At 45.8% G+C, this 23,567-nt stretch overlaps 4 protein-coding genes across 6 annotated transcripts in view; 3 read left to right on the top strand and 1 right to left on the bottom strand.

The window, feature by feature from the left end:
* lrrc6 (leucine rich repeat containing 6) overlaps positions 1 to 1,610 on the bottom strand; it is a 27,938-nt gene extending 26,328 nt beyond the window's left edge. Inside the window, exon 1 of one of the 3 annotated variants that reach the window (XM_034554841.1) lies at positions 1,511 to 1,610. Coding sequence is in view for 1 of the 3 variants with exons in the window: in XM_034554840.1 (XP_034410731.1) it covers positions 807 to 816 (10 nt within the window). In the remaining 2 variants the exon portion in view is untranslated. Of the gene's footprint in view, positions 1 to 795; positions 973 to 1,510 lie in introns of those variants that run through there. The other 2 variants (XM_034554840.1, XM_034554842.1) reach the window with 2 other exon arrangements.
* si:dkey-7l6.3 (zinc finger protein 500) lies at positions 1,593 to 6,236 on the top strand. The gene is made up of 4 exons (XM_034554859.1): positions 1,593 to 1,860; positions 2,064 to 2,128; positions 3,445 to 3,559; positions 3,698 to 6,236. Exons 1-4 carry the CDS (start codon positions 1,614 to 1,616, stop codon positions 4,393 to 4,395), a joined length of 1,125 nt encoding a protein of 374 aa, XP_034410750.1. The 5' UTR covers positions 1,593 to 1,613; the 3' UTR covers positions 4,396 to 6,236.
* Positions 6,237 to 6,529: 293 nt separating this feature from the next.
* LOC117747053 (myeloid zinc finger 1-like) lies at positions 6,530 to 22,144 on the top strand. Its single transcript, XM_034556448.1, has 6 exons — positions 6,530 to 7,094; positions 7,508 to 7,568; positions 7,744 to 8,582; positions 18,639 to 18,948; positions 19,438 to 19,629; positions 20,910 to 22,144. Exons 1-6 carry the CDS (start codon positions 6,741 to 6,743, stop codon positions 21,764 to 21,766), a joined length of 2,613 nt encoding a protein of 870 aa, XP_034412339.1. The 5' UTR covers positions 6,530 to 6,740; the 3' UTR covers positions 21,767 to 22,144.
* Positions 9,636 to 16,574, top strand: LOC117746023. The gene is made up of 2 exons (XM_034554770.1): positions 9,636 to 9,851; positions 9,953 to 16,574. The coding sequence occupies exon 2, from the start codon at positions 10,573 to 10,575 to the stop codon at positions 16,543 to 16,545; it is 5,973 nt and encodes a 1,990-aa protein (XP_034410661.1). The 5' UTR covers positions 9,636 to 9,851; positions 9,953 to 10,572; the 3' UTR covers positions 16,546 to 16,574.
* Positions 22,145 to 23,567: the final 1,423 nt, after the last annotated feature.

Genomic DNA, 23,567 nt, shown 5'->3' on the forward strand with positions numbered 1-23,567 from the left:
ACAAAGAGACACAACAGCTCCACAAAGACACAAACGACTACAAAGAGACACAACAGCTCCACAAAGACACAAAACGGCTACAAAGAGACACAACAGTTCCACAAAGACACAAAACGACTACAAAGAGACACAACAGTAAGACACAAACGGCTACAAAGAGACACAACAGTTCCACAAAGACACAAAACGACTACAAAGAGACACAACAGTAAGACACAAACGACTACAAAGAGACACAACAGTAAGACACAAAACGGCTACAAAGAGACACAACAGTTCCACAAAGACACAAAACGGCTACAAAGAGACACAACAGTTCCACAAAGACACAAAACGGCTACAAAGAGACACAACAGTTCCACAAAGACACAAAACGACTACAAAGAGACACAACAGTTCCACAAAGACGTCAACACAACTACAAAGATAAATAAATGTACAACATGATTGAAGAGAGACATAAAAGCAACACAAATCAGAAGCTCCTATAAAAGAGACACAGAGACTCACAACAACTCTCATAAATGATACTCAACTGGTATGTGTCTTATTCTAAAATCATATTACTTTAGTCTACTTGCTACTGTTTTGTGTATAAAGCACTTTTTAAAGGCTTATTTATCGAAGTTGATATCCAACAAGTCGGCCAACTTTCAAATGATCGACATATTTAACAGTTGAATAAGTAAACGAGTCCTATTTGTTTTGTAAAGTATACAAATACTCGTAAATGGAAGTAAAACGTGTAGTTTAAACACCGCAGTGGCCAACAACAGAACAAATGCACAGAAACACCGTTTTCTTACTGTAGACCATCTTCCTCTCTGTTGTCGAGCGTTGCCCTGGGAGACGATCTGGTGCTGCGTTCGAGTACCGTGGTAAATCCCACAACTACTACAAATCAGTTCACCTTTTATTACAAATATATATATTTGAGTTCGACTACATTTAGGCAAACCGAAATAAGGATTTAGTAAGTGACATTTGGTGTGTGTCAACCACGATGATATATTAATTAGATAGATAGTTACTTTATTAATGCTGTAAGCAATACAATATAAAAATGCACAATATATACACAAAATAGAATAGAATAATAAGAACAATTTACAATATTTACCAAAAAATAGATTGTAATAATATTAAGTTAAATTAACTAAAAAGGAGCCAAACAAATAAATCATAAGTTGTAATGGATCATGTTTTACCAACCGATCAAAATGCATTCATGTCTTCGTCATTTTGTTTACAATCCACAAAATGAGCAATACACAAAAAAATATTTCCAAAACTTGAATTTGAATCTAGCGTTTACAACCCGTGAGCCTCCTCTTCGAGCTTTTATTTTGAAAGTGGCATTGCGGAAGTTGTTCCGTGAAACCGCTTTTAGAGGAGGAGACAACCGACTTAACAACAAACAACAACTATTAATCGCAGCATCTATCCGGTAAACCCCCCCCCCCCCCACACACTGAACCCCCCCGCCCTGCTCCCTCCCCCGGTCACTCACATCCGGGTTGAACGGGAGGACGTTGTTCTCTCCCACCCTCCTTGAACGCACCAGGCGGTTTTTTCTTCTTCTTCTTCTCATGTTGATTTAATTCACGCGCAAGATGACGGGCTGCGAGGCCTTGCACGCGCAGCTGACGTCCGTCATGGAGGCGCTGACCAGAGCCGCCGTGGCGGAGATCTGCGAGCTGGTGGCCGGCAGCTGCGCCGTGCTGCGGCTGGAGGTCGGCCGCAGCCACCGGGAGAACCAGGCGCTGCGCCGGCAGCTGCAGCTGATGGAGACCGTGGTGGCCCGGGCGGCGGCGGGGCTGCAGGCGGCCCCCGCGGGCGGCTTCGTGCATCTCACTCCCGGTGAGTTTCCTCCACTTGTATCTGCGGCGCTGCCCAAAAAGGCACCGAGACACGTGATCGAGGTCACGTGACGTTACAGAAAAGTACACAGGTTTTTAAATTGTTACTTTATTGAACCAAGTTCCTTTCACACAGAAAAGAAGCTCCTATAAATGAGCTGCACGTTAGTATTTACACACAGAAAACCGTATTGATGTTTCCAGACGCCACGCAGCTGAGAGGACATCCCAAGAGAAGAGGCCCAGAGCGGACCCCCCACACCCAAGAGGTTGGTTCCCCCAAACATGTCCTCTGCCTGAACAACGGCAGACTACAAAGAGACGCAAAACAGCCACAAAGAGACTACAAACCAGCCACAAAGAGACACGAGAGACTACAAAGAGACGCAAAACAGCCACAAAGAGACATGAGAGACTACAAACCAGCCACAAAGAGACACAAGATACGCAAAACAACCACAAAGAGACACGAGAGACTACAAAGAGACGCAAAACGGCCACAAAGAGACACAAGAGACTACAAAGAGACGCAAAACAGCCACAAAGAGACACAAGAGACTACAAACCAGCCACAAAGAGACACAAGATACGCAAAACGGCCACAAAGAGACACGAGAGACTACAAAGAGACGCAAAACAGCCACAAAGAGACACAAGAGACTACAAACCAGCCACAAAGAGACAAAAGATACGCAAAACAACCACAAAGAGACACGAGAGACTACAAACCAGCCACAAAGAGACACGAGAGACTACAAAGAGACGCAAAACAGCCACAAAGAGACATGAGAGACTACAAACCAGCCACAAAGAGACACAAGATACGCAAAACAACCACAAAGAGACACGAGAGACTACAAAGAGACGCAAAACGGCCACAAAGAGACACGAGAGACTACAAACCAGCCACAAAGAGACACAAGATACGCAAAACAACCACAAAGAGACACGAGAGACCACAAAGAGACGCAAAACAGAGACGCAAAACAACCACAAAGAGACATGAGAGACGCAAAACAGCCACAAAGAGACACGAGAGACTACAAAGAGACGCAAAACAACCACAAAGAGACACGAGAGACGCAAAACAGCCACAAAGAGACACGAGAGACTACAAAGAGACGCAAAACAGCCACAAAGAGACACGAGAGACTACAAAGAGACGCAAAACAACCACAAAGAGATGCAAAACAGAGACGCAAAACAACCACAAAGAGACATGAGAGACGCAAAACAGCCACAAAGAGACACAAGAGACTACAAAGAGACGCAAAACAACCACAAAGAGCCACAAGAAACTACAAAGAGACACAAAGCACCCACAAAGAGACTACAAAGAGACACAAAACAACCACAAAGAGACACGAGAAACTACAAAGAGACGCAAAACAGCTTACCACAATGAACAAGAGCGGCAAAACAACCACAAAGACACAAAGCGACCACACAGAGTTGACTGAGAAAGTCAACAGTAATTTGCATTTTAACTTAGTAGCTTGTGAATGTTTAAATGAGTGTGTTATCGTTCCTCCTTCCGGCGGCTCGTCGCTCTCCGTGGAGTCATTCCTTTCCTTTCTACTTTCAGGATTCTCCTGTAGCAGCTGCAGAGGAGCCCAAGGACCAGGATGTAGTTTTAATCAAGGAGGAGATGACGAAAGAGGAAGAGGAGGAGGAAGAGGAGCTGCTGCTCAACGAGGACGGTGAGAAAAGACTTTGAAGTTAGTAAACGCTGAATCGGGAGACGGTATGAGGCCCTCAGGAGGGTCTTTAAACTGGTTACATGAACATGGAGGACGATGGGCTGTTCTGTAATAGTTTGTTTGTTTGTTTGTCTGAAGGAACGGAGATGCAGCTGTCCGATACAGACGACGGGGAAGAAGGACCCTCTGGGATGATGGTCCACTCCGCGGCGGCCGCCATGAGGCTGTGGGACCAGAACAGCGACGGTCCATCGGAGCATCGGGGGTCCCTCGGCGCTCCGGGGTCTCCGGGCCCCGGCGGCGGCACCGGCGAGAGCCGCTCTTCGGACGTGGCGTTTGACTCTGAGTCGATCGGCGGGCAGAGGCCCTTCCTGTTTGGGCCCCGGGGAAGCCCCGCCTCGCCGCCGGGGCCCTCGGACCTGAAGACCCCGATCGGCTCCCTCCCCTACGACGCGGACCTGGATCTGTGCTCCTCGTGGACCGATCGAGGCCCGCCGGGCCGGGCGCCGGACCCGAGCGCCGCCGGCTTCCCCGGATTCCCGCCGGACCCGCCGATCCGGTTCTGCGAGGACGGCAGGCGCTTCGGCTGCAGCTACTGCGGGAAGAGCTTCACGTCGTCCCGCAGCCTGGAGACGCACACGCGCGTCCACACCGGCGAGCGGCCGTACAGCTGCGCCCAGTGCGGCAAGCGCTTCACGCAGTCCGGTCACCTGAAGACGCACCAGAGCGTCCACACCGGCGAGCGGCCCTTCGCCTGCCAGCACTGCGGGAAGCGGTTCGCCGGCAAGCAGAACCTGAGGATCCATCAGCAGAAGCACCACGCGGCTCCCGTTTAACACCGCTAATAATATATATATTCATATAAATATATATTTACACACTGTAAAGAAGCTCACTGACTCATCCTTTTAAATAGATCTTTTTCTAAAGTGGAAGGCCTTTTTAACTCTGACGACATATTCTAGACGCCGGAGACGAAGCTGAACCGGATCCGGATCAGATTCTGGTGGACGTGAGTTCCTGTGAGGCGCCGTGGAGCTGGCGGAGGGTGAACCGGTCGGTGTGATGCTGAACGCTGTGCTTTGCTTCAGTTACAGATTCTCACTAAGCGTGGCGACGGGAGGAGAACGAGTCCGTTACAGACGAGGAACACCAGTCGAGGCCGAGTGTCTCGGGCAAGAATACAAGTTAGTCTGCATTGAATTGCTGCTGATGAGAGGTTTTTTTTAAATAAACCAAATTAAAAGTGAAAAAACTTGTTTACGACTTCTCAAACGTGAGGAGTTGCTGCTTTTTTCTTGTTTTTACATCTTTTGTAAACTGAATCATTTTAGACTTTTCATTCTATTAATAGAAGTAGAACACGAGCAGGACGTCAGAGTGGCGGCCATTTTTATTTGTACCGCGACTAAAACGAGCGTTGGAGTTGTAACGTTACGAAGAGTTTCATCCACACTTCACCAGTGAAGCATTAAAGCATGGTGGTATTAGCAAGCTAGGTAGCTAACTAGCGTATATGGTGGCGTTAGCAAGCCAGGTAGCTAACTATTATACATAGTGGCATTAGAATGCTGGGTAGCTAACTAGCGTACATGGTGGCATTAGCAAGCTAGGTAGCTAACTAGCATACATGGTGGCATTAGAACACTAGGTAGCTAACTAGTATACATGGTGGCAAGCAAGGTAGCAAACATAGTGGCATTAGAATGCTGGGTAGCTAACTAGCGTACATGGTGGCATTAGCAAGCTAGGTAGCTAACTAGCATACATGGTGGCATTAGAACACTAGGTAGCTAACTAGTATACATGGTGGCAAGCAAGGTAGCAAACATAATGGCATTAGAATGCTGGGTAGCTAACTACCGTACATGGTGGCATTAGCAAGCTAGGTAGCTAACTAGTATACATGGTGGCAAGCAAGGTAGCATACATAATGGCATTAGAATGCTGGGTAGCTAACTAGCGTACATGGTGGCATAGCAAGCTAGGTAGCTAACTACTATACATAGTGGCATTAGCAAGCTAGGTAGCTAACCGTTCAGGTCTGTTCTCCTGTAGTTAGTGATTTAATTGATTTATTTGTACACTATAACGTCCCTCTCACTTTATCTTCGTCACATTTCAACATGTACAAGAAACGGATCAAAAATAAGTTAAAAGTGAGTGTGTGTGTGAATTATTGTTAAAAACAACTCAAATATAAGCATTAATATGGGCCTTAGAAATCCAGCATTATTTATTTCTTATCTGACACAAGGCCGTGTGTGTGTGTTGGACCGTCCTCGGTCTCCACACACACACACACACACACACAATGTCCGAGAGAAGCACAAACAAAGGGCTTTCACACAATAGAACTGGTCTCTCACTGGTCCCAGTAACAAATCCACTCGCACACTGGCAGCTTCTCACTACCTCTAGATATGTACACGTTTAAACCACTAAAGATGTCCTTTTGAATATTCAGTAAACTATTTGTTAGTCTTTTCTATTGTCTGATGTTTTATCGTCTTCATCACTTCTGTAACATTTAAAAGTGGAGATTGAATTCTGCTGATTTAAGTCAAAAACGACCAAAGAGACATTTATTGGATGTTGTGAGATCGATTTTGTCGATGTTTTGTTCTGGTAAATGAGGATTATTTGTTGCATTAAAAGGCTCATTCATCAGCAAGCACATCGGGGCAACTTTGTCTCTGTTGTTTGCTTCCTGTTTTCAGTCTGAACAAAAGTGGAACACTGAGTACACAAAAGACACACACACACACACACACACACACAGTGGCCGACCTTCAAAGATACAAAGTCAACACTCAAATCAAGAAGTTATTCATTTTTGCCACCTGCTAAAATGTTGTTTTAATGTGACAGACATAACAAAAGATATACTGAGCTCATGTATTTAAAAAAAAAATATATATATATATATATATATATATATGTGCAGACACACGAGACTAGATAACTAAATTAAATTTAAAAAACACTGGTTTGTTTGTTTGTTGTTGGGCCCAGTGTCGCAACAATAACAGCAGGCTCTTATTTTGAAGGGGACGGTGTTCCACCGGAAGTGCGAGTGAGGAGAAGGAAGTAGAGGGGGGGATAACAACCGTGTTATCGTCTTTGTAACGCCTAACGGTCGTTTAACGGTCGCCTAACGGTCGTTTAACGGTCGCTCTCCATGGCCGTCTTAAGCAGCAGAGCGGTGCGCGAGCAGCTCTGCGTCATCATGGCCGCCCTCACCAAGGCGGCGGTGGCGGAGATCTGCGAGGTGGTGGACGAAGGGTACGCGGTGCTGCAGCTGGAGATCAGCCGCAGCCGCGAGGAGAACGACGACCTGCGGAAGAAGCTGCACCTCATCGAGTCCATCGTGATCCGGGGGGGCGGCGGGGGGAAGGCGGCGGCGGAGGAACCGGAGGTGGTACCGGAGGGGCCACCGGAGGGGCCGGGAGAACAGGGGCCGGAAACCCCGCAGCAGCAGCCGCAGCGGCGGGGGGACGGGGCCGGAGGAGGCGCCGTGGTGCTGCGGGAAGAGGTGAACTCACAGCCGGCCTGGCGTTCATCTCCCCCCGGTCACAGTTATTATTAGAAGTTAAAACATATTATTATAAAAGCTTTCTTAAAAAATATGAATTGTGAACGTTTGTATTTTAAGTTATTTGAGGAAATTATTTTAAGTGAGTATGTTATTATAAGACTTTACAATCTTAGTAAATGGTGAAAAAAAAAGAAGAATGCTCATCACAACAACAAAATAAAAGTTTCTTACTACTACTTTCTAAATTACTTTTTTTGAATGCTTCTAATTAACTTAACGAGGAATCAGCCAATCAGGACTCGAGGGGACATTTCATCTCTAAGTGTGCACGTTATCCACCCGCGTGCACAACATCCATATTCCCGTGCCCTGCTAGTAGTTAATTGAAGTTAATTAAAATTTGTCTCCAGCTTCCAGACGTGGTGCTGATCAAAGACGAAGACTCCGACAGTAACGACACCTATGAGGAAGGTGAGTGTTGACGACGCACGGGGTTTCTCACCCTCTGGGTCAGGGGCCCAAAGCGGGTTATATAACCCGCTTTGGGCCCCTGACACGCGGTGCTTTCTCACCCTCGTTTTTTGGTGATGTCACACGTTGGTTGTTGTTGTTGAGTCGGTCGTTGTTGTTGTTGATTCTCTCCTAGATAACGCGCCGGCGGCTGCAGCCAGAGAGGGCCGGAGCGCGAAGAGGCGATGGCCGTGCGACCGAGACGCCGACAGGAAGTCGTCCCCTTCGCCGCTCGTGATCCCCGAGAGGAAGAGCGTGACCGTCTACAGCCTGGACTCCCCTGGCGGCGAGCCCGGCTTCTTCTCCGGGCCGCTCGGCACCGAGGAGATGGAGGCCGGCGAGTCGGTGTGCTCCTACTCCTCGCAGGTGGACCCGGACTGCTCGCTGGTCCCGCCGAGCGCCGACAGACCGCCGTATTTCGGCGCCGGCTCCCTGATGGCGTCTCCCACGAGCAGGGAGCTGGATCTCAGCCTGACGTGGACCAAGCAGTCCAAGGGCCACGGGGCCTTTTCTCAGTTTCACGAGAACCCGGACGGCGGCGACGCCTTCGGGCTCAAGATGATCGGCGTCACGGGTTCGATCTCCGCGGACTGCCGCCTGTCGGAAGGCAGCGACTCCGCGTTCGAGTACGAAGACGCCGGCGGCGACGCGATGAACTTCCACTACCGGGACCCGTCGGGTCGATCACAGCTCTGCGGCGGCGCCCGGGGGAAGCGCTTCGCGTGCGCCGTCTGCTCCAAGACGTACGCCACCACCCAGAACCTGGAGGTGCACCTGCGCATCCACACGGGCCAGAGGCCGTTCTGCTGCAGCCAGTGTGGCAAGAGGTTCACCCAGTCGGCTCACCTGAAGTCGCACCTGAGCGTCCACTCCGGCGAGCGGCCGTACGCCTGCGCGCTCTGCTCCCGCAGCTTCATCGTCAAATACAGCCTCAAGTTGCACATGAAGAAATGCCACGACAGCGTCTTGAGTGACTGACACGCCCCTTTTAAAAGGTTTTTAAAGTATTTATGGAAGTGTTTCCAGCGTGTTCTACTTTGACATTTCATCACTTTATTAAATTTAAAAAAAAACCTTTTGATTCTTCAGCTTCTGAAATGTGACGACTGTCAATCAGCTGATTGGAGCGTCTCCAGTCATCCATCAGACGGTGGGCCGGTTCTGGAATGAAAACTAACATTTGCTAAGTTTCTAATGGGCTCATAAATCTATTGTATTATATTTAAAAAAAACAATGAAAAACAGTTGTGTAAAAAGCAAAAGCACTGTATGAGTCATGTGTCATTCTTGGTTAATAAAACTGCTTTGTATTAGTTATTACTTTAAACAGATCTGTAACTGGTCACACAAGGAATTTCATTCATATTCATATATATATTATATACAGTATATTTATATAATATACTGTATATATATAAATTAATATGTACATTTATTTATAAATATATATACATTTTATATATGAGTATAATATAAATAAATTTATAAATACATATTATATACATTTTTATATATATATATATATAGTTGAGAGGATTCTCATCGTTTAAAATGAAAAACACCAGTGGTCCCACGGTTAGAACAATGAGCCTCCTGCCTGCATAGGAATGAAGTGGGCCTGCCATATGTCATACTGGGCAACCAGTTTAAATACTTCAACCAGCTGACTTGGACTACTGGGTCTTCTCCTTCTCAGGGAGGTTCCTAACTGAATCCAAGGACCCTGAAGTTTCACAGGGGAGTCCTAGATGAGAGCTGGTCAAAGTCTCGATGCTTCCTATCTTATCTCCTGGAGCAGAGGATTCACCAGGCAGTCCTTGACCTCCTGACCTCTCCCATTGAGTGCTTAGGACAATACGATGATGTAATCAACTGCAGGTCTGGTTTCACTGCGGAGACGACCACAGGACGTCTTGGTTAGGGTCAGAGGTCAGGCCTCGGATGTGTTACTGAACAGATCTGGCTCAGGCGTCTACAAGAGCTTGTAAATGACTCTGAAAATGTTCCATTAATATGTTGACTAGTTCCTGCACGAATTTATTTGTAAGTGCCTTTGCATGTTTTTTTTTTTGTCCTTTTATTTTGAAGTTCCTCCGGTGAGACCGGAAATAGATGTACCTGTCGCAACTTGACATTGCAAAAAGTCCGTTAGTTTTACGTTTACTGAAGGAGAAGGAGTTCATGTTTGTTTATTCTTCAATCCACTTTACGGACTGCTAAGCTCCTAGCTGGAACGGGAACAAGGTACTTTGTGTTTATTTAGGCTTTAATTACATGTTTAGTGACTTTATTTTAATTAATTTGTGCATTGGTAAGAGCTCATTTCTGTTGTATTTGTTCCATAGCTCTTACGGTGATTTCTGGATCTTTATGGAAAAGGAACATTTGTGTTCAAAAATAAAAGATTTCTGAAACATCAGTACGCTTCACCATTGTCCGGCTGGGGTCAGCTACAGTAAGAGCTTGACCCTCACCGACCTGACGACTTGCTGCCGCCATTACGGGCTGTGACGGAGGGTCCTCACCACGGCTGCTGCTGCTACGCTACATGTCCCAGCGTGTCGGCACGTAATCCAACTCAGCAATTCTGGTAGTGGTCTCATGGACTCGGTGCGATGGTCAAGTACGGTCACATCAACTGCTCCCCCCCCCCCCCCTTTATTTATCACCATACAGTGGTGGAAATAAGGTGAGCTTCACATTAATTAACTCCCTTTAGACTCTTTCATACTGACCTGCTCATCTACAGCAAAGGGAAGAAACTGCTTTTGGCATTCAAAGGACATTTACGGACATTTTCTATTTAGAATTTCAAGTCACTGACTTGTGTTAACGCGGCCTGTGTCTGTATATAAACACAACTGTGTTGCTTTCTATTGTTGATATATGTGTATGCTGCTTCTTGCAAAGGTTTGATAACTGCTAAAAGGTTTCCATTGACTAAATAATTTAAGAAATATAGTTTATGATGTCAGAGTCCGGTAGCTTCACGGAGGCTGAGGAGCAGATGGTTAGTTCCCAAAACACAGTTCAAGATTTGCAGAGTGAGCTTCACTCACTGACAGATGTATCTGAGAGACCCTGTCTTAAGGACTTAATTGAAGCAAGAGAACAGAGAAGTTTGATCGACTTTCAAGATAATCTGCGAGAAAATTACGACCAACCTGAAGTTCTCCGGCGCTCTGAACGCGCACGGAACCCTACAGAGAAGATGCGTTCTTTACAAGGTGAAGAAGCCAAGAAAAAGGAAAAAAGGCTGCTCTTCATGTATGAGAGATGGAAGCTCAATGTACGCAAAGCAAGAGATCAGATGAAAACGTACATGCCAGAGAGTGAGCTTTGGCCTCTCATTGAAGAGCTGAAGAAATGTAAGGATGACATCATGAACATGTATTATGAGATTCGAGATCTTGCCACACCTCCTACTGATGTGAGAAGACGAGTTGATACTTGTGAATCTGTTACCACGGAAATTGTCACTATTGCCTATAGTAGAACAATAGACGAAGACGGTGAGTTTATAGAGGACCAGGAAAGAAGACGCCTTCATGAACTGCTCCACCGTGAATGTGCAAAGTCTGTCTACGGATCCGCTGCTTCCTTTATAAGTAACACCCCATCTGAACACCAATCCGTGACTTCCTCCATAGCAGTTAAGCGTGCAGATGCAGCTGCTGAGCTTGCAGTGAAGGAAGCAAATTATGAGATGATGTTAGCAGAAGAAAGACAAAGGGAAGTGATCCGAGAATTAGAGGAACAGCAACGGAAAGCTCTAGAGGCACAAAGGCGTGAGTTGGAGCGACTGCAGGCAGAGAAGGAAGTGCGGGCAGCACAAGCTAAACTTAAGGTGTACGATAAGGAGACGGAACGTGAAGTCACTGGCTGCATTAACAACGAAAGGAATAAGGACGCAAGGAATGAGCCTGTGACCACAATCCCTTTATCACATGCTGCAACACCCTTTCAATCAGACATTTCCTCTCTCGCTCAGGTCTTTCAAGACAGCATAGCCTTGAATAGGCTCCCGCTTCCAGAGCTATCCATCTTCAGCGGTGATGCAATACAGTTCATTGAATGGAAAGCAGCATTCACTTCACTCATCGACCGAAGGGCAATCACTCCAGCTGAAAAACTCTACTATCTGAAGAAATACGTCGGTGGTCCAGCTCGTCAGGTGCTAGATGGCACTTTCTTCCGAAGCGATGATGAAGCCTATCAGGATGCCTGGAACAAGCTAAATCGTCGTTTTGGCCAGCCATTCACTATTCAGAGAGCATTCAGAGAGAAGCTCACCAATTGGCCAAAGATTCAAAGTAAGGATGCTCAAGGACTCAGAAGCTTCTCAGATTTTCTGAGTGCCTGTCAAGATGCCATGCCTCATGTCAAGGGTCTCGACATATTAAACGACTGTGAGGAAAACCAGAAGCTCATCCATAAACTACCAGACTGGGCGGCTTCAAGCTGGAACCGACAAGTCACGCATAGTCTAAACCAGAAACAAGAATTCCCAAGTTTCAAGGATTTTGCAATCTTTGTGTCAACTGAAGCCGAGATTGCCTGCAATCCAATTACATCCTTCTATGCTCTTCATTCATTAGACTCTGACACTGAAAAAGGAAATCTCAGAGATACTAAAAGAGATAAAGCCAGTGTTTTCACTACTCACGCAGTTACAGACAACACAAGCCAAGGCTTGGATCAGAGAACTATTAATATGTCCTGTATTCTCTGTCAAGATAATAGACATCAACTTCATGCATGTCCAAAGTTCACGGAGATGTTGTTGGTAGAGCGACGTAACTACGTAAAGGAGAAGAAACTTTGCTACGGATGCTTGAAATATGGCCACAGTGCAAAAGACTGTCGTCACCGTCACTTTTGTGACAATTGCAAAGGAAAACATCCTACAGTTCTCCATGACTACAACTACGGGAAGGAAATAACCACATTAGAAACAGGGACATACCAAGGTGCCACTGGAATGTCACTCAGTGTAGCAGGCGAAGATTCATCCTACACATCAATGGTAATGCCTGTGTGGGTGTCATCTAAACACAACCCAACCATTGAGAAGCTTGTCTACGCTCTACTCGACACTCAAAGCGATACTACATTCATCGACCAGGAAGTGAGTGACGGTCTAGTTGCTGAAAAGTATCCAGTGAAGTTAAAGTTGACCACTATGACTGGAAAAAACACGGTTGTCCCAAGTGAGGGTGTTTCCGGCCTTCGTGTAAGAGGATACAGCTCATCCATTCATGTTGATCTTCCAGTTACCTACACGAAGGACTGCATACCTGTAAACCGTGCTCACATTCCCACTTGTGAGAAGGCTAAACAATGGAGTCACCTCAGAGAAATAGCTGACGAAATTCAACCACTGAAAGACTGTGAAGTAGGACTTCTGATAGGCTACAATTGTTCCAGAGCAATGGCACCAAGACAAGTCATCCTAGGAGGAGATGAGGAACCTTATGCTGTACGGACAGATTTTGGATGGTCTATTGTGGGACGCTTCTCACAAAGCTATGACTCGCTGACCACAAGTCACCTGTGTCACAGAATCACCACTAAAGAGCTACCTTTAGTAACGCCTGCAGATGCTATTCGCATACTAGAATCTGACTTCAATGATGGCAGTGAAGACAGCAAAAGAGTATCACAAGACGACATCACCTTCCTCAAAAGGTTAGATGAGAGCATACGGAAAAATATACATGGCCACTATGAAATGCCTCTGCCCTTCAAAAGTAGACCCATCTTACCTGACAACAAAGCTTCAGTCATGATACGCCTCAACCACTTGAAAAGAAAATTGCAACGGGATGAAAGGTATAAGGAGCATTATGTCAAGTTCATGGAAGATGTCATCAAAAAAGGAGATGCAGAGCAGATCGTAGATGGTGGGAGTGAAGGTGAGAGATGGTACATTCCCCATCACGGTGTTTATCATGCCAGAAAGCCCGATAAACTTCGCGTAGTGTTCGATTGCTCTGCTAGATACAAAGGAACCAGCTTGAACTACCACCTCCTCCCTGGGCCAGACATGTTGAACAACTTGAGTGGAGTTCTCCTCCGCTTTCGACGGCACCCTGTTGCACTTATGTGTGACATTGAAAAAATGTTCCATCAATTTCATGTGAAGGAGGTCGATCGCAACTATCTGCGCTTTCTCTGGTGGAAGCAAGGAGTCTTGAACTCACCACCCAGCGAGTTCCGGATGAAGGTGCATCTGTTTGGTGCTGCCTCCTCCCCCGGATGCGCAAACTATGGATTGAAGCATCTAGCTAAGGAGAATGCAGACCTCTACCCTCAAGGCTCACGGTTTGTCATGAGGGATTTCTATGTTGACGATGGGCTCACAAGTGTCGAAAGCACTGAAGATGCTATTCTGCTTGCTAAAGAAGCTTGTGAACTCTGTGCTATGGGTGGTCTACGACTACACAAGTTTGTGTCAAACGACAGAGATGTCCTGGAGAGCATACCACCCTCTGAACGAGCAACCAATGTAGAAAATATGGATCTTGCGTTCGATGAACTACCAGTTGACAGAGCCCTCGGGATTAAATGGGATGTGAAAGCCGACCACTTTCAACTTAATGTCAGCGTCAAGGATCAGCCTGCAACGCGCCGCGGCATTCTGTCAACAGTGGCCTCCCTGTATGATCCTCTTGGCTTTGTGGCACCAGTCCTGCTCAAAGCAAAAAGCATTCTTCAGGAGATGTGTAGGAGAGGCACAGGTTGGGACGATCTTCTCCCAGATGAGCTCCGCCCGAAATGGGAACAGTGGAGAAGAGATCTAGCTCAACTAGATAATGTCACCATATCCCGCTCTTACTCACCAGCTGGATTTGGAAAGGCCACGAAGACAGAGTTACATCATTTCTCGGACGCTAGCTTAAAGGGTTATGGTCAGTGCTCATACCTGAGATTTCAGAACGAAAATAGAGATGTTCATTGTGCCTTAGTTGTAGGAAAATCGCGTGTCTCACCATCAAAGGTCACAACTGTCCCAAGACTGGAATTAACAGCTGCAGTTATTTCTGTGAAGATAAGCAAAATGCTCAAGGAAGAACTGGGATATGCTGACACTGAGGAATTCTTCTGGACCGACTCAAAGGTGGTTCTAGGATACATAAAAAATGAAGCAAGACGATTCCACACCTTTGTAGCTAATCGTATTCAGAAGATTCACCTTAGCTCGTCCCCTCAGCAATGGAGATACGTTCCAACCAATGAGAACCCTGCGGACCACGCTTCCAGGTGCTTGACTCCCAGTGAGCTTCTGTCGTCCACATGGCTCACTGGACCCAAGTTCCTATGGAACAAGGAAATAAAGTTGCCAGCAGACGAAATTCCAGAGTTAACGATCGGAGATCCAGAGGTCAGAAATGCTCTAGCACTAAGCACAAGAACCACAGACCAAGTAAGCCTTGTTGATCGCCTGTCTAAGCTCTCATCTTGGTCACTTGCTACTCGAGCTGTGGCACGCATACTAAGGTGCATTAGGCGAAACCACTCAAACAGTCTTACCAATGTAGCAGAACGAGAAGATGCAGGACATTGCATAATCAAGGAACTGCAGAAGGATGTGTATCAAGAGGAGTTTAAACTGCTGCGCAAAGGGATTCCCATACCATCTCACAATCCATTACACTCACTTGATACGTTTCTCGACAAAGATGGCGTCCTCAGGGTGGGAGGAAGGCTTTGCAACTCTTCTCTTCCCAACTTCATCAAGCACCCTGCAATCATCCCCAAGGATCATCACATCACAAAGATGGTTATTGCTCATCACCACGAAAGGATGAAACATCAAGGCAGAGGTCTCACTATTAACGATATCAGGTCCCACGGCTACTGGATTCCAGGCATCAACCGAGCAGTAGCTTCCTACATTCGTCAATGCATCATCTGTAGACGGCTCCGGAAACCAACGGAAGAGCAAAGGATGGCAGATCTACCCCCTGAACGTGTAGAACCATCAGCCCCCTTTACTTTCTGTGGAATGGATTGCTTCGGCCCATTCCTCACGAGACAAGGAAGAAAAGAGAACAAGAGATATGGTCTCCTTTTCACTTGTCTTAGCTCCCGTGCCATTCATATGGAGATGCTTGATGACTTGTCCACCGATGCCTTTATCAATGGCCTTCGATGCTTTATTGCTATTCGTGGTGCTGTTCGTCAGATCAAATCTGACCAAGGAAGTAACTTTGTCGGAGCCAAAAATGAACTCAAAGAAGCCTTAAAGGAAGTAAATGCAGACCGGCTGGCTGCATATCTTGCAGAGAAACAATGTGACTTCTGTATGAATGCACCCTATTCAAGCCATGTTGGAGGGGTTTGGGAGAGGCAGATTAGGACAGTGAGAGGCATTCTAAGGTCCACACTTGCGCTTTCCTCTGGTAGGCTAAATGATGCTTCCCTGCGGTCTTTTCTCTATGAAGCTATGGCAATTGTCAACAGTCGACCACTGACCGTTAATAACCTCAGTGATCCTCATAGCCTCGAGCCGCTCACCCCTAATCATCTTCTCACTCTGAAATCTGTCAAGGCCTTGCCTCCTCCAGGTGAGTTTGTCAGAGAAGACGTGTATGGCAAGAAGAGGTGGCGTCATGTTCAGTACCTGGCGGAACAGTTCTGGAGTCGATGGCGAAAGGAATACCTCGCTAACATTGCTCTCAGACAGCGTTGGCATACACCAAGGAGAAATCTGCAAGTTGGAGATATTGTAATGATGAAAGAAGAAGACGTGCACAGGCATGAATGGAGATTGGGCAGGGTTTCAGTAACCACAACTGACAAAGACGGACTAGTGAGGAGAGTTAAGGTTCGCCTCGGCGACAAGAAGCTTGGAAAAAAGGGAGAGCGTCTCCACAAGATGTCTGAGGTCGAACGACCAGTCCAAAAGTTGGTCTTGCTGCTGGAGTCTGATTAAACTTACTCACTCCCCTATGGTTCACAATACTTTTTCAAAACGGCTTGTGAACTCGGTTTATAAAGGCTCGTCACTTTCTTACTTATGAAAGGTCATATTCAGTTAAAAATCATTTGTGCTTAATGTAAATTCTATACAGTTACATTATTTACTCATGATTGGTGGGAGTGTAAATGACTCTGAAAATGTTCCATTAATATGTTGACTAGTTCCTGCACGAATTTATTTGTAAGTGCCTTTGCATGTTTTTTTTTTTGTCCTTTTATTTTGAAGTTCCTCCGGTGAGACCGGAAATAGATGTACCTGTCGCAACTTGACATTGCAAAAAGTCCGTTAGTTTTACGTTTACTGAAGGAGAAGGAGTTCATGTTTGTTTATTCTTCAATCCACTTTACGGACTGCTAAGCTCCTAGCTGGAACGGGAACAAGGTACTTTGTGTTTATTTAGGCTTTAATTACATGTTTAGTGACTTTATTTTAATTAATTTGTGCATTGGTAAGAGCTCATTTCTGTTGTATTTGTTCCATAGCTCTTACGGTGATTTCTGGATCTTTATGGAAAAGGAACATTTGTGTTCAAAAATAAAAGATTTCTGAAACATCAGTACGCTTCACCATTGTCCGGCTGGGGTCAGCTACAGAGCTGTTGGAATGTAAATAAAATGACCACCTCACTACAAAGATACACAAACTCACTACAAAGATACATAAAGTCACTACAAAGAGACACTAAGTGGCTACAAAGATACACAAACTCACTACAAAGTTTCTACAAAGATACATAAACTCACTACAAAGTTTCTACAAAGATACATAAACTCACTACAAAGATACATAAAGTCACTACAAAGAGACACTAAGTGGCTACAAAGATACACAAACTCACTACAAAGTTTCTACAAAGATACACAAACTCACTACAAAGTTTCTACAAAGATACATAAACTCACTACAAAGATACACAAAGTCACTACAAAGTGACTACAAAGAGACAAAGTCACTACAAAGAGCCATAAAGTCACTACAAAGAGACATAAAGTCACTACAAAGAGACATAAAGTCGCTCCAAAGAGACATAAAGTCACTCCAAAGAGACATAAACTCACTCCAAAGAGACAAGCTCACTACAAAGTGACTACAAAGAGACATAAAGTCACTACAAAGAGCCATAAAGTCACTACAAAGAGACATAAAGTCACTACAAAGAGACATAAAGTCACTCCAAAGAGACATAAACTCACTCCAAAGAGACATAAAGAGACAAGCTCACTACAAAGTGACTACAAAGATACATAAACTCACTACAAAGAGACATAAAGTCACTCCAAAGTGACTACAAAGAGACATAAAGTCACTCCAAAGAGACATAAAGTCACTACAAAGAGACATAAAGTCACTCCAAAGTGACTACAAAGAGACATAAAGTCACTCCAAAGTCACTACAAAGAGACATAAAGTCACTACAAAGAGACATAAACTCACTCCAAAGAGACATAAAGTCACTACAAAGTGACTACAAAGAGACATAAAGTCACTACAAAGTGACATAAAGTCACTACAAAGTGACTACAAAGAGACATAAACTCACTCCAAAGAGACATAAACTCACTCCAAAGATACATAAACTCACTCCAAAGAGACATAAAGTCACTACAAAGTGACTAGAAAGAGACATAAAGTCACTACAAAGTGACATAAAGTCACTACAAAGTGACTACAAAGTGACATAAAGTCACTACAAAGTGACTACAAAGAGACATAAAGTCACTGCAAAGAGACACAACGTGACTACTAAAGGATGTAAAGCGACAACAATACGCAGTAAAGTGGAATAAAAGTTAATTGTGACTTAAATGCAGCCAGTAAATTAAGGAATACGTTTCGACACTACTCAAAAAGCTTATTGGATACTTTGCGCATGCGCATCCTTGGTTGTGTCGTCGTCATCCCCCCGCATCACTTCCTGGTTCGTCCCGCTACTGTTTACATCATACAGGCGCGAGCTCTCCAGCCAGACGACCGGAGCGGGTTCGGCTCGAGCCCAAACGGTGCCACGACCCGGTGACCGGGACCGACCCGTTCCTTAACGCGCGCGCCCGCCTTGGATTACAGTCGGGCTTTTTAATTGTCGTTATTTAAACATGTCACCGGCCGCCGCCATCCACGCGCAGCTCGCCTCCATCATGGAGGTGCTGGCCAACGCGGCGGTGGCGGAGATCTGCGAGCTGGTGGACGGCGGCTACGCGGTGCTGCAGCTGGAGATCAGCCGGAGCCGCAAGGAGAACGACGGGCTGCGGAGGAGGCTGCGGCTCGCGGAGCTGCGGGCCGCCCGCGCGACCGCCATGCGCGTGGCCGCGGCGGCAGGCGGCGGAAACGGGCCGAGGAGAAGCGGAACACCTGGAGGTAGCCGTTAACGTTCAATGAGGTGTCCTTCGAAGAGCCTGATCAGAAATACAGACACGTAGCTATATATGTATATATATTACTTGGAGAAATATTTATTTATATTTAGAGAAATATATATTTCTTTATAGACATTTAAAGAATGTTTTATATTTAAATATATATATATATATATATATATATATAAATAAATATGTCTATGAACAATATATATATAATGTTCATAGACATATTTATATATATATTATTTAAAGAAATATTTATATATTATTTATATTAATAATAATAAATACATATTTGGCTTTGGCCAACAACATGCCGACCAAAAGAAAACCGAATATAAATCCTATATAGTATTCATATTACTGTTGTATTATGATGTTTTGGAATCATGCCTTCCTGATTGACCCAACGCTGAGCTTCATTTTAAAGACATGCACAGCGTTGGACCCACAACTTTAACGTGTCCTGATGACGTCCCTCCTCCAGGCTCCAGAGTGTCCAACCAGGAGGCTCCGCGGTGCAGAGACCCCGACCCGACCTCCGGCGCACCGGGGACGGTGCGTGGAGCGGCAGGAACGCCAGGCGGGTCCACCAAACTGACGGTCACGGTGATCAAAGTGGAGGACGAAGAGGAGGAGGAGGAGGTGGACGAGTCCTGGTCCCAACCTGAGCAGGACAGTAAGTACAGCTTCAGTACCTGAACACTTTATTCAGCAGGTCGTCTCCACGCGGGACAAAAAAACGCTACTGACCACCAGGGGGCGACTCCTCTGGTTGTATAGAAGTCTGTGCTTCATGTGTTAAAGCTGCATTCTCTCTCCTGACCACCAGGGGGCGACTCCTCTGGTTGTATAGAAGTCTATGCTTCATGTGTTAAAGCAGCATTCTCTCTCCTGACCACCAGGGGGCGACTCCTCTGGTTGTATAGAAGTCTATGCTTCATGTGTTAAAGCTGCATTCTCTCTCCTGACCACCAGGGGGCGACTCCTCTGGTTGTATAGAAGTCTATGCTTCATGTGTTAAAGCAGCATTCTCTCTCCTGACCACCAGGGGGCGAGTCCTCTGGTTGTATAGAAGTCTATGCTTCATGTGTTAAAGCTGCATTCTCTCTCCTGACCACCAGGGGGCGACTCCTCTGGTTGTATAGAAGTCTATGCTTCATGTGTTAAAGCAGCATTGTCTCTCCTGACCACCAGGGGGCGACTCCTCTGGTTGTATAGAAGTCTATGCTTCATGTGTTAAAGCTGCATTCTCTCTCCTGACCACCAGGGGGCGACTCCTCTGGTTGTATAGAAGTCTATGCTTCATGTGTTAAAGCTGCATTCTCTCTACTGACCACCAGGGGGCGACTCCTCTGGTTGTATAGAAGTCTATGCTTCATGTGTTAAAGCTGCATTCTCTCTACTGACCACCAGGGGGCGACTCCTCTGGTTGTATAGAAGTCTATGCTTCATGTGTTAAAGCTGCATTCTCTCTCCTGACCATCAGGGGGCGACTCCTCTGGTTGTATAGAAGTCTATGCTTCATGTGTTAAAGCTGCATTCTCTCTCCTAACCACCAGGGGGCGACTCCTCTGGTTGTATAGAAGTCTATATAAATGACTCTACTTCTCTCGATTTATTCCCTCAGTTCTTCAATACAGCGTGATGTTCATTTAGTAAATTATGGTCATTTAGAGTCAAACTAAATGTCTTTAAATACATAAATAAAAACATTTATTTTTACAATCAACGCTTGACATTTTTTTTTGTCATTTTAAATGTAAAACGTTTTATTTATCTGAAATGTATTTAATTTATCTTATTTATCTGTTTTAATTTGTTAAAAATGTACGGTAGTTACAAAGTCTGTATAAAAGGAGTAAAAAAAGATTATTATTATTATTAGTGTGCCATTTCAACTAAAGGTTGAAAGTGTGTATATTTTTAAAAGCAATCTGCTTTTTTTTTCCTCTCCAGAAGAGTTTTGCCGTGTCCTTGACGGGCAGGCGCCGGTGACAGAAGCCCCGCCCCTGCTGACCAAACAGGAAGTAGCGGACGAAGGCGGCGGCTCGTCTCGGTCCTGGACGAGCGGGGAAGTCGGCTCCGCCTCCGAGTCCGTCCAAAATGACCTCGGCGCCGGCCAGAGGCCGGAAGCCGGCGGCTACGACTGCCTGATGTACGAGCCGCAGCTCCAACGCGGCCTCGGTACCCAGAATCCTTTGAGGGAGGACCCCGGCTGCTCCTACGCGTTGAACACGAGTGTTTCCGCTGCGTCTGACCCGGGCGGCGGCGGCTTCCCTTTCACCGTCCAGCACCAGCAGCCTGCGCCGCCGCCCGCGGAGAAGCCCCGGCTCCCCGCCAGGAAAGAGGTGACGGAGAGACTCCACGCGTTCACGAGGAGCGACGGGTGGAGTCCACAGGACGGCGCCGGCGTGGAGGACGGCGCCGGCGGCAGGGAGGACGGCGCCGGGAAGACGTTCAGCTGTAACTTCTGCGGTAAGACTCTGGCCTGCCTGAAGAACCTGAAGACCCACATCCGGATCCACACGGGCGAGAAGCCGTTCGTGTGCCCGCTCTGCGGAAAGCGCTTCTCGGACTCCAGCAACCTGAAGCGCCACCAGAGCGTGCACACCGGCGAGAAGCGCTACGGCTGCGTCCACTGCGGGAAGCGCTTCGCCCAGTCGGGGTCGCTGAAGGTCCACATGAGCGTGCACACGGACTGCAAACAGTTCAGGTGCGCGTACTGCGGCAAGACCTTCATCTCCGGCGGCCACCTGCGGCGCCACGTCACCGTGCACGCCGGCGAGAGGCGGTACGCGCCGCCGTTTCAGTGACGGCGTCTTTATTGGAGGACGACGGTCGTCGGTAAAAACTTTATTTCACACCGTGACGGTCGACGTTTGGTTTTTGATGATTTTAATATATTTTTTTACAAAATCAATTAGTTTTAAGAGCTTAATTATTCTAGCTGATGTTGAGTTTCTCTGGACTTGAGGGGAACCTGCCGGTATAAAGATATTCATTATTGATATCTGATCCATCAATTAGTGTTCTGAGAGACCGACGTGACGCCATCTTGTTTTCCTCAGCATGAAACCCAAATATTACACTTTAACTACAAAGAGACACGAACGGACTACAAAGAGACTCAAACTGACTACAAAGAGACTCAAACTGACTACAAAGAGACACAAACGGACTACAAAGAGACACAAACGGACTACAAATCAAACAAACTACAAAGAGACACAAACGGACTACAAGAGACACAAACGGACTACAAAGAGACTCAAACTGACTACAAAGAGACTCAAACTGACTACAAAGAGACACAAACGGACTACAAATCAAACAAACTACAAAGAGACTCAAACGGACTACAAGAGACACAAACGGACTACAAATCAAACAAACTACAAAGAGACACAAACGGACTACAAGAGACACAAACGGACTACAAAGAGACTCAAACTGACTACAAAGAGACACAAACGGACTACAAATCAAACAAACTACAAAGAGACACAAACGGACTACAAGAGACACAAACGGACTACAAAGAGACTCAAACTGACTACAAAGAGACACAAACGGACTACAAAGAGACACAAACGAACTACAAATCAAATAAACTACAAAGAGACACAAACGGACTACAAAGAGACACAAACGGACTACAAATCAAACAAACTACAAAGAGACACAAACGGACTACAAATCAAACAAACTACAAAGAGACACAAACGAACTACAAAGAGACTCAAACGGACTACAAGAGACACAAACGGACTACAAAGAGACTCAAACTGACTACAAAGAGACACAAACGGACTACAAAGAGACACAAACGGACTACAAATCAAACAAACTACAAAGAGACACAAACGGACTACAAAGAGACACAAACGGACTACAAATCAAACAAACTACAAAGAGACACAAACGGACTACAAGACACTCAAACTGACTACAAAGAGACTCAAACTGACTACAAAGAGACTCAAACGGACTACAAAGAGACACAAACGGACTACAAATCAAACAAACTACAAAGAGACACAAACGGACTACAAGTGACACAAACGGACTACAAGAGACACAAACGGACTACAAAGAGACACAAACGGACTACAAAGAGTCACAAACGGACTACAAAGAAACTCAAACTGACTACAAAGAGACACAAACGGACTACAAAGAGTCACAAACGGACTACAAAGAGACACAAACGGACTACAAAGAGTCACAAACGGACTACAAAGAGTCACAAACGGACTACAAAGAGACTCAAACTGACTACAAAGAGACTCAAACGGACTACAAGAGACACAAACGGACTACAAAGACTCTAACGGACTACAAAGAAACTCAAACTGACTACAAAGAGACACAAACGGACTACAAAGAGTCACAAACGGACTACAAAGAGACACAAACGGACTACAAAGAGTCACAAACGGACTACAAAGAGTCACAAACGGACTACAAAGAGACTCAAACTGACTACAAAGAGACTCAAACGGACTACAAGAGACACAAACGGACTACAAAGACTCTAACGGACTACAAAGAGACAAACGGACTACAAAGAGACACAAACGGACTACAAAGAGACTCAAACGGACTACAAGAGAC

Source organism: Cyclopterus lumpus, chromosome 17, assembly GCF_009769545.1.
Source record: "Cyclopterus lumpus isolate fCycLum1 chromosome 17, fCycLum1.pri, whole genome shotgun sequence".
In the NCBI taxonomy this organism is placed as follows: domain Eukaryota; kingdom Metazoa; phylum Chordata; class Actinopteri; order Perciformes; family Cyclopteridae; genus Cyclopterus; species Cyclopterus lumpus.